Source organism: Paramormyrops kingsleyae, chromosome 5 (genome assembly GCF_048594095.1).
Source record: "Paramormyrops kingsleyae isolate MSU_618 chromosome 5, PKINGS_0.4, whole genome shotgun sequence".
NCBI classification, from domain to species: Eukaryota; Metazoa; Chordata; class Actinopteri; order Osteoglossiformes; family Mormyridae; genus Paramormyrops; species Paramormyrops kingsleyae.
The window spans coordinates 8,703,663-8,715,249 of record NC_132801.1 but is presented as its reverse complement, the minus strand read 5'-3'; the positions used below and the strand labels follow the sequence as shown (position 1 = coordinate 8,715,249).

Here is an 11,587-nt window from a genome sequence, read left to right as displayed (position 1 = left end):
GATTGGTATGAGGACAAGGGGTTATTGTGGAGAGGAACAGTGTGACAGTTTGTCAGTGTCTGATTTTAATAGTCTACACTCTGTATTATATCTTCCCTGATATTCCCCGAGTTCAGTTTTCCTTCTGTATATCTAAGGGACTACTGGTAGATGCCATTACAGGACCCACATAAGGCACTTTTATGAAGTTAACACATTGTTACACAGGCCAATTGATGTTCCACTTGTTAGCGTAAACAGCAGTGTTGTGTAGCATATTGTGACGACGCAACTAACACAATATAGCTCAATCAATGCCAGTCTGGGCTGGATCCTGAATCATAACGTTCCAGACAAAACAGTACTAATTTTTGTCAGTAAAACAATAGAAGTAAAGTAAATATTTCATGTACATTTACATATTTGGCAGACAATATTGTCCAAGTCCTGCGTTGGATTAGCGTCCCATCCGGGGTTGTTCCTTGCCTTGCGCCCGTAGCCGCTGGGATAGGCTCCGGAGCCCCCGAAACCCTGGATAGAACAAGCGGTTTCAGGAAATGGATGCATATTATCCAAAGTGACGTACAAGTGAGGCAACTAGCACATTACAGACGTAGGTAAAGGCTGTCAAGGAGTCGAAGGGTCCAGGTACAAGTGTCTTGGGTGTATTTGTTTACCTACATAGATATATAACAACTATTACTACTTAGTTATTTAAAAAGAACAAGGAAATACTGTTTTCTTAATCCCTATTCCACCTACAGCTTGGATCTTGAGTATAACACTTGCTTCGAATAAAAACCACACTCTGTTTCTAATTTAGCAGTGGTAGCTGCAGGGACGTTGCTAGACATTTTGGGCCCCATGAAAGCATATCATATTAGGCCCCCCAGTCCAAACCAATCCAGTTATTTTCCTAATTTTTTAGGGCCCCTGTCACTCAGGGGCCCTTGGAATCGTCCTAGCTTTCCTCCCCCTTACGGCACCCCTGGGTAGCTGTTTGATTCAGCCCAGTTCAGTCTCACTCCTGTCCCTCAGGATTAGTGAAGCACACCTGTATGTCAGTCAGTACTGTGAATCTAGGGCAGTCTGGATCTGCCTGGAGGAGGTCGCTACTGTGCATCCGCCAACCCCCTCCTTTCTCTCGCCTGTACACTGTCAGGAAAAAAAAAGTACCAATTTGTACCTTTGCTTGTCACTGAGGCTGTACCCTCAGGGGTAAATTAACCTTTCAAGATACAGAAATGGACTATGTGAAACATTTTTGTGCCATTGGGAATACATTAATGTTGTTTGTACCTTGGGGATGTTATTCAGAATCCATTTCTGTACCTTAAATTAGACTAAAAGGTACATTTACCTACAGCTAGGGTACAACTGACAGACTCTTGAGGGTACAACCCCAGTGACAAGCAAAGGTACAAACTGGTACTGCTTTTCTGACAGTGTCGCTGCAGTCATATTGCTTCTCTCTGACACCTGGGGGGTATTCAACAAAGCAGGATTTCTCACTTAGCTGGGTTAACTTAAGCTAGAAGTCCTGATTGTCCAATAGGAATGCTCCTTACCTAAACTCTTCCTGGACGACCAAGACATCTAGCTTAACAGTGAACTCCTGCTTCGTGGGACAAGTCCCTGATGGGCAAAGCAGATTCTCGGTGTTCTCTGGGGTCTTCATACTGCTAACTGATCTGATATCTACGGATGGCACTTCCAAGCACATTTCACATAGCTGCCATTATAAATGTATGTGTGTTACTGAGACACACAATAAGGCAGCAAAGCCTAAATGACAAATATGAGATTACTGTTAATCTTCTTTCATTAGTCTATCTTTTGTCTTAATTAAATGTATCAATACAAAGCATATGTTTGTATGTTACAGATTTGTTTTGTATTCGTTTAATTGGCGATAAGCACAGATTTGAGAACAGATTTTTATGATTGGATTATTATTGTGTCCGTGACTCAATATCTATAAATGTAGTTTTATCTGAATGAAATTCTATTGCCTGCTAATCCTAATATCGCCAATGCTAACGCCACAGCCCGCTAAAGGATCTATTTATATAAATATACAGAAAGATTTATTAGCATACTAGGCGTCATTTAATTTAAGTCGGTACCATTGCTGTAAGACTATGCAAATATAATGACTTCCATGCAAAAACTTTAAACACTGTTATACTTAAAGTGAATCACGTTTTGAAAGTCTGAAAATGAGCAGTCATGAAATGAATTGATTTAAATATATTAATATACCTTACAATTATAACGATAATGTTCATATTTTTTGCATATATTAGCTATTATTCCATAGTAATTCAGTTTCTCCATTATTTGGAAAACTACTCTCATATAAAATGAGACGTTTTTCATTGGCAGTTTTTGGGGTTCAGAAAGTCCCGCCTTCTTTTGAAAAAAAAGAAAGAAAGAAAGAACTCCAACAACCAATCTCCACAGGCACGGAAATTAGGCTAGAAGGTAATGTCGTGACCGAGTGTGTGTGCTGTTCCTTTAAGATTTTTTTTTCTTGAAATATATATTTTTTTCCCTTCTTCACACAACAGATCTCTTTAAGCTCCGTCGACAGACACAGAGCCGGTATTCACTGCGGGGGCTGGTGGAGCGCGAGCGTCACTTTGGGAACTTGGAAATACTCTAAATCTCCCGCTAAGCAGGCGAACTCCTCTCCGTGGAAGTAAGTTGCTGTACAGTGTATGTTTTTGGCTAAACATGTGTCTCTTTCTCTCGCTGTTTGGGTTTTTCAGAACTATACACACTATAAATAAATAGTTAAACTAAGTTTTGCTGAACCTTTCCTGACTGCTGAAAATTATTACTGTTATGCGAATTGATATTATCATTATTATTTTGATTGTTTGTGTTGTTTTTGTTGTTGATATATGTCCCCTTGTGGTGTTGCAAGGGGTAGGGATGGCAGTTACTAACCTACATGTTCTGTGCACCTGTTCTTTCTTAATGATTTCTAGCTGAAGTTATAGTATATTAACACATCTGGAAAGTTTCTAAATGAATATCTTTTCGTCAAAAATGTTATTTTATACGTCGATGTCATATTATTCAAACAGCTCTATGCTATTAACAACAAGCATTTTTTTTCTTTTTAAAAAGTTTACACTGTTTAAATTATTACTTATTTTTAAACCGGACTCGGAACGCTATGCACCAAAAGCTTCTTACGAAATGTAGGATATTTTACCAGGATAGTTAGATCTTCACCAGAAGTGAAGATTACAGTTGGAAACAGGAGGCGTACAGCATATTTTATAGATGTTCATATATAAGCTCCTCAAACTGAAATGTAAATTACATAGCCAGTCACTGCAAATGATTGTACTTAAAACACCAATGTTTACTACAGCGGTCTTCATTCAACGTCACTGATGAGGGGAACTGTAATTCCCAGTTATTCAGCAAGTCTGTCTGAGTAAACCGATTTGACATTTAGAGTGACTAAACACTGCAGTATAATACCGTGAGCTGCTTAAGCATTCAAATGTTTAAAAATGTAAGATATTTCGGCCTATACTTACCAGTTTCTCGTAGGCCTCTGAAAATCATATTTTAAAAGTTTTTAAGGACGTAGGCAGAAATTTTAATAGATTTAAAGGAAATTAACCTTATTACACCTGTAAGCTAATGTGTTTAAAGGTTCAACAACATACAGCAAATGACTAACGAAATCATATATTTCTTAAAACCACAATAATTCAGTAAACGTCGTAATTATCCATACTAAGTTGCCTGTTAATCACACTCACAAGCTAGGGGGGAATACAATTATTTGTCACGTGTCTCTGCATACAAACTTAATTGGCTAAATTAATTTCATATATGAACAATTAAGGAATTTACGCGATTTACAGGATGGCATAACAACGTTTAACGCTGAAGGAGACGCGAAGTCTCAAGAAGACTAAGGGCGATGCGTTTATCCAGAAAATGTAAAGTGTCGGCAGGTATAGACCCGTTCTATTTGCAGGACTCGAATCGGTGTCTTCCTCGAATCCCATATGACGTCCCGATCGGTTTCATATTAAGCTATTCCAAGCCTGTAAATATGTTACATTACTTAATTAGAAATTTCGCTAATTTTATATTGGAAACATGTGTTATGCCGAAAAAGGCATCCCTGCCGTAGAATGCATGCCTGTCTCTAAATGACCGATTGGTCACTGATCTGAAACGAATTGAGCTACTTTGTCGAGTAAGGCTACCGTAGTGCTAATCAATAACCCCCCAAAACCCGTAAAACTCTAACCCTAACCCCCAAAAAACCTCTAAAACCTTAACCCCCAAAACCCTCCTAAAACCCTAACCCTAACCCCCAAAACACCCCTAAAACCCTAACCCTAACCCCTAAAAAAAACCCTGACCCCAAAAAAACCCTTAAAAGCTCAACTCGTCGGAACACCGGCATGCATTCTAAGGCAGGGATGCTTTTTCGGCATAACACCGGGACCGTGGACATTCTTCGGATGTACTAAGGAAGTTTATCGAAAGACCTTCAAAGCGGGATGCAGGAAAGTCAGACAGGCAACCTGATGATATTTGGAAAGGAAAAATGTTCTGAAACTTAGCGCTATCAGCCTACGTACTGTATCAGCAATGGTATCTGCAGAAGGTGCATAGCAAATGGGGATGTGTGTACGAGGATGTCTTCAATTAGTGCAACGGTAATGAAATGCGGCCACGCCGGGAGGCAGAGGAAACGTCTGCACCTCCGGCCAAAACGCCACCACACTGCCTGATTGTTCGCGGTAACTCAATCGCGGAAGATAACGTTGGTATAAACTCGTGAGAAGCAAATGCGGAAAACGGGTGGTAAAGGGAGACAGGGGAGCTTTGTGTGCAGGTGCGTGCGAGTAATGGAGGGAGGGCCAAGGATGGGGTCTGAAGAATCGGCGTTAAACAGGACTGATCTGCCGATCTGTAAGGGAGAAGACAGCCACCTGTCAAAGTTTATTTTATTCTTTTTTCTCAAATCAAATCTGGTTCTGTTTAGATAAAAGCCTTTTGCTCTTCAGTTTGTATTTAAATTTGCGTGTCATTTCTGTTCTGTTATGTATTTCATTTTTACAAATGGCGAACTTGTACACCAAAATAGGCCTAATCTTATAGCAAAGAACAGTAAAATGCACAATTCAAATATTTATTAATTTACCAAACATACGCCGCAGGGCAAAACAACAAACGAAAGTAACACAATTAACGATTGTAAGTTTGGTTTCTTGTATTTGTTTGTTGCTGAAACCCCGGGGAAAACCAGATATTTTTTGATTATGGGATCTTGAAATAACAGTGTCAAACATCTGTAACTTGGTAGTCGGGGCGAATTAATAAAACTAACGCGACGATGACTCAGCAAAAACGAAATTAAAATGTATTCTGTAGTATGATATAAAGCAGGATTTGGGGTTCTTCTTAAATTGATTTAGTTTGTTTTTTCTTTTTTTGCTATAGGCCTACCCTACCTATAAAGTGCACGAAAAACCCACTTATAAGGATTAACTGAAAAGTATCCTTATTAGATTTAAATGTGGGTATGCAGGAGTATTTTTTCTCGATTCAGGGGGGGATTCTCTCGCCTGTCATTTGGTTGTTAAAGTGAATTCATCGTCTGCTGAAACAATACGCATGTGTTGTTTAATAATGATAAATTAATGACTGAAAGGAATTCCGTGTCACATGTTACCGTCAGGAATTTATTATACCTCATTAACCCCTTGTGGCACAAGTATAAGGATAGGAGGCTATACAGATGGATGGATGGACATGAGGAGTGTCCGCGCTAAAGAAGTCTCGCGTCTATGTGACGTAGGGCTTATTAACGAAAAACTGAACGTATTGGCCAATAATAGTTTGTCTGTTTAATGCTTTTCTTATTTTGCTTGTTTACTATGCCTGTGTTATGTGGAGGCCAATAAATGGGGTATAGGTTTCTCGCTTATTTTTAATGACTACAACGATTGAAATTTCGTTATTTTAGGTTTGACCATCAAATAATCGCAAGAATAGATGACAGAGGGCGTCACGAGCGAATAACTGGGATCAAGAAAGACAATGAAAAGTCAGAATAAGAATCACGGCTCGTTGGAGTAAGTTTCATGTGGAACTTTTGGGAGGAATTCTGATATTTACAGGATCTGCATTTGACGTTTACCGGGAGTTTATATAAACTGGATTCTGAGCGAAATCTGGACATTAACTAAACGGACACATAACACCTTTTAACACTGGGATTCAATTCAGTGCCTCAGTGGAATGGAGCGGCAGGAGTAGCCGGGGAGATATTTTTTTTCCAAATCACTGGGTCAATAAATAAAGACGGACACATTAAGCTAACTTCAGCCTATCTTCCCGGGTGACTTTTCATTAAAAAAAAAAAAAAAACGAGTGGAAAAAGAAGGAAAGAATATGTCTGGAGAAGAGCAGAGTTTATCCGAAGTGGAAATGAGCTCCGGGGCGTCGGACGATGGGCACACGCTGTCGCCATCCCACTCCGGTGCGATGGGACAGGGGAGCTCGCCGTTATCCGCGTCCCAGCAGCAGATGACAGTAATGGGCAGCGAGGAGGCTGGAGCGGACAGGTCACCTTCAGACAGGTTGGATGACGATGACGACCGCTTTCCTGCTGGTATCCGTGAGGCTGTCAGCCACGTGTTGAACGGCTACGACTGGACCCTGGTGCCCATGCCGGTGCGCGTAAACTCGGGCAGCAAAGGCAAACCTCATGTGAAGCGGCCGATGAACGCCTTCATGGTCTGGGCGCAGGCAGCGCGAAGGAAACTGGCCGACCAGTACCCCCACCTGCACAACGCCGAGCTCAGCAAAACCCTGGGCAAGCTGTGGCGGTATGTAGGGAAACGTGGGCGACGTGCTGGCCGGTTTAATACCGACGTGCGCAGTTTAAATTAACTGTTTATTTATTCAACAGGCATCTTTTTGCTGAGATGACAGACAGTGTTCGTTAAATTTTATACTTCGAAAGGATAATCATTAGTTCAAAATATTCATGCGTTACCATTTCTAGTCTCCAAGTCTATGTCAGTCTTTTTCTGGATGCTCATCTACTTCGTCATTACTGCCAAACGTGTTGGATGTAGTTTTAAGTTCTAATGTCTCAAATTTTCTCTCCATCCATCGTCCATAACCGCTTACCGTGTTCACAGTGTTAACTTGGGTTCCGCTAACCCAGGAAGCCCAAAGCTGGAGACCTAATGGAAGTCCATTACAGACTTACCAGATCTTACATGTTGAAACCGCTCAGTTAATTATGAGCAGCTGGACTGTATTATCATAATATAACCTCTCTAGGCGTTAGTGCCGTTCAGCCTTGATTCATGCCCAATCCCCATTCAGCAGCCAGCAAAATAATTGGCATATTTTGAGCATTACAAGAATTTGTTCGGATCTCATGTACTTTGGTGTGTTTTAACATGTAATAAGGCATCAGACTTTTGATTGCACTTTAATGTTAATTCCATGCTTGTCATATACCTGATTATTCTGATGTTATGTTGAGTTGTGTCAGTCTCTTGAGAGGTGTGACGTTAGAAAACAGCCGTTTATATGTTATATCTGTGTATAAAATGCTTAAAGCTTACTAGGGAAATATCTAGTGCACCTCATTTATGTTTCATCGGTGGATTTTCAGTATAAATATCATGGGAATTACCACAATGTTACATAAACTGCCTAGATACAACAAAAAGGGTAAAAATGTGTACCGTTTCTTGTCACTGTGCCTGTGCCCACAAGGTTCTGCCAATTGTACCCTTAGTTGTAGGTAATTGTAAGTTTTAAGATACAGAAATGGACTCTGAGGAACTTTTCTGTACCATTGATGGTACATTAATGCTGTTTGTACCTTTAGGATGTTCCTCAGAGTCCATGTCTGTATACCTTAAAAGCTACAAATACAAGGGTACAGTCCCATTGACAAGCACAGGTATACATTTTGACCCTTTTTTTGAGAGTGTAGAATGTGCACACTGCCTGATTCGAGGGAAAACGTTTGACAAATCTTGAAATTCAAAATAAGTCTATAAGTCTACATGTTTATGTCTTTTAAACATTCAGCGTCACACATGTACAGTCATACACACACCTAGGGCATCGCATGACTCAGTCGCAGTCTATTCCACTGTCCTATTTCCTATGAGGCACTCTGCTTCAATGGTGTGCAGCCTGCACTGGTGGCCATTTTGACACCCCCCCCCCCCCCCCCCACCACCACCCACAGACTCCTGAACGAGAGCGACAAGAGACCGTTCATCGACGAGGCGGAGAGGCTGCGCAAGCAGCACAAGAAAGACTATCCCGAGTACAAGTACCAGCCTCGACGCCGCAAGAACGGCAAGATGGGCTCCGGCCGGGACTCCGACGCCCACTCGGAAGGTGAGGTCGGCTACAGCCAATCACACTACCAGAGCCGTCCCTCGGAACACGTCCACTCAGGGCAAGCAGGCTCCCGATTGGCTGATGGGCATCGGCCACAACCGGCCCATGAGCTGTGGGTTTGAGCAGCCGACGTTGTCACCAGGTCCGTAGCCAAAAATAATTTTTTACTGGAGATTCTGCTTAGATTTCACTGACCAGGGGGTGGAACCAAATTCCAAGGTTGGTTCAAACTCATAATTTCAGTTGTTAGCTGTCATTTTACTATGTAGCTACGTGTCTGACTGTCACTCCTGACAGTCTAATAATTAGACCCCCCTTACTGGCCCTGCATTTGGGGGTCCTCACAGCATGTTGCTGAGTCGGGGGGGGGGGGGGGGGGGTTGCCTGGTATGCCCGATATGCCGCCCCTACCCCACATATTTCAGGGTTCCCCTTTATTTCTGCCCTGACTTTCTGTAGAAACTCTCCGCCTCTTCATTTCCTGTGTTTATTTCCCTGTCAGGCCAGAGCCAAGGCCCCCCGACGCCACCCACCACTCCGAAGACAGAGCTACAGCCTGGCAAGTCCTCAGAGGGGAAGCGGGAAGGCGGTGGCGCCGGCGGGTCCCGCGGCGGGCTGGGCGTCGCGAGCGAGGGGCCGTCCGGGTCCGCGGCTGGCGTGGGGAAGCCCCACATCGACTTCGGGAACGTGGACATCGGGGAGATGAGCCACGAGGTGATGGCTAACATGGAGCCCTTCGACGTAAACGAGTTCGACCAATACTTGCCCCCTAATGGACACCCGGGGGGCTCTGGAGGCGCGGCGTCCTCGGCCTCGCCCTACGCGTACGCCCTGGCTGCGGCCAGCGGTCACTCGGCCGCCTGGCTCTCCAAACAGCACTCCCCCACAGGATCGGACCCATCCAAGGCCCAGATCAAAAGCGAGTCGGGGGCGAGTGGCCCCTTCGCAGAGTCTGCGCCGGGCAGCTCCCATGTGACCTACACCCCTCTGGGGCTGCCCCACTATGGCTCAGCCTTCCCCTCGCTGCCCCCCAGGGCCCAGTTCGACTACAGCGACCACCAGGCCTCCTACTACACTCACTCCAGTCCCACCTCGGGCCTGTACTCTGCCTTCTCCTACATGGGCCCCACCCAGAGACCCCTGTACACGGCCATTGGCGAGCCGGGCAACGTGCCCCAGTCACACAGCCCCCCCCACTGGGAGCAGCCAGTGTATACCACCCTCTCCAGGCCCTGAGAGGGAAGGCGGGAGAGAAAAGCCTTCAGCCATGGCTCCTTTAGGAACCGCAGTGTGGACACGTAGAAGGTGGAGCAGACTGGAAGAGCGTGATCTTAATACCGTCTCTAAAGTGCGAGAGGCTGGAAGTTCAGTCTCTGGCCTAAGTTCGAAATGCCTGAAACAGCTGTTGCTATGTAAAGTTCCATGTAGATGCAAAAATTGGATAAAATTAGGCATTAAGCTGAATCAGACCCATTAAGCGAGGTTATAAAACCCTTTGCTTTCCTATGTTACACCCATGTGTTTGATGGAGAAACCAAAAATGAGCAAAAATATTGTATTTACTTATTACAGTGAGAATATTTGAACCCTCGTAGATGTAATAGTAGTTCTACACTGTATATGCAACACAAAAGGATAATGCGAAAATATGTTTTACACGGGCCATGCTTTGTCAACAGATTTTCCCTACAGGACAGATTATAATGAAGGAATTTCCTGGTGTGGTTGTTAATGAAGTATTCATCCTCCATTCTTCCACTGCTAGAGCCTGTAACAGGAAGTATAGAGCACAAGGCAGGGGGCACCCGGGACTGGTTGCCAGTCCATCGCAGGGCACAAGGCAGGGGGCACCCACTCACACACAGGGAAGCGTAGAGGCAGCCCTACCCACATCATCATCAAGCCAATAATTAAAACATAATCACCTTAATTTATATTATTATTCCCCTTGCCTGCCATATGGAGCATGGACAGCTGGATTCTCCTTTGGCTTTAAGAATGAAATATCCTTCATTAGCAATGCCGCACAGGCTGTGTTAAGGCTGATGCATCGAGCACTGCTTCTGGGTGGAGTTAGTCAATTTGGCTGGGGCATGGATGTGTTGGGCCTGACACGTGTGTGCAGTGAGGCACGGCACGGCCTGACGTGTGCAGTGCAGGAGGGACCTGACACGTGTGTCCAGTGCAGCACACCATGGCCTGACGTGTGTGCAGTGTGGTATGGAGGGACCTGACACGTGTGTGCGGGGCTGATCTGGGATTTTATTTTCATGTAAAATGTTTAGTGTGAATTTCTGGCTTTGTGCTCCCCATGGATGACAACACACTGAGCTTTGATGTGTGTTATTCTTTAATAGTGTGAGCTGTTAATCACAATAGAGTGAGCAAATGTGTGTATTTCTTTGAGAGTGAGAGTAAAACAGGCTGTCACTCCACTTTGTACTGCTGGATCCCCAAAGTAATGGCTCATGGGAGTTTTTCTTGTTCTGAGGGCAGATTGAAAAATCATTTATTCAGAGAGATAACCAATCATATTGTAGGGTCCAAGCAACTTGAGGAGGCAGGACCAATCAATCAAATGTCTTGGTCTTGCCTCCTCTAGTTGCTGATTGGTTATCTCTCTGACCCCATCATTTTTCGTTGTGCCCTCAGGACACCTCTGTGTAAATAAAACTCTCAGGAGCAAAGCAATGCATCCAAATGTTCCCCGTCACAATACAGATGATGCAATATGGTCTTTCAATTTGGAGACTTGCCGATCCATTATGACTGCAGCCAATAGTGTGGCGTTTAAGACGTTGGAGCAGTGTTTCTCAACCCAGTCCTCAGCGAACCCCAGCCAGTCCACGTTTTTGCTCCCTCCCAGCGCACCTGTACCAGCTATTCGGTGTTCCTGATTGGCTGGGAGCTGGGAGGGAGCAAAAACGTGGACTGGCTGGGGTTCGCTGAGGACTGGGTTGAGAAACACTGCGTTGGAGTTATAACTCAAAGGTTGTTGGTTCAGGGCCTCGCTTCAATAGCTTGGTGTTTTATTTAAGCACCCAGTTGTATAAATAGAAAATGCTTTGCACAGAAGCATCTCTTAATTAACTACTAAAACACAGGTTACTGTTACACTTTAAATAGGGGTTAAGGTAGCGCCAACCTGGAGCTTAGCGTACCGTTTAATTTCACAATTACC

General features: G+C 43.9%; 1 protein-coding gene across 4 annotated transcripts; it reads left to right on the top strand.

The window, feature by feature from the left end:
- Window positions 1-2,413: 2,413 nt before the first annotated feature.
- LOC111845289 (transcription factor SOX-10-like) lies at window positions 2,414-11,215 on the top strand. Of its 4 annotated transcripts, XM_023814629.2 has the most exons (5): window positions 2,414-2,463; window positions 2,550-2,680; window positions 5,993-6,857; window positions 8,249-8,403; window positions 8,909-11,215. In XM_023814629.2, exons 3-5 carry the CDS (start codon window positions 6,421-6,423, stop codon window positions 9,640-9,642), a joined length of 1,326 nt encoding a protein of 441 aa, XP_023670397.2. In that variant the 5' UTR covers window positions 2,414-2,463; window positions 2,550-2,680; window positions 5,993-6,420; the 3' UTR covers window positions 9,643-11,215. The 4 variants fall into 4 exon arrangements, with proteins under 4 accessions (XP_023670397.2, XP_072568125.1, XP_072568127.1 ...); XM_072712024.1 differs by lacking the exon at window positions 2,414-2,463 and having other exon boundaries at window positions 2,502-2,680; XM_072712026.1 differs by lacking the exons at window positions 2,414-2,463; window positions 2,550-2,680 and adding an exon at window positions 4,679-4,935.
- The last annotated feature ends 372 nt before the right edge of the window (window positions 11,216-11,587 follow it).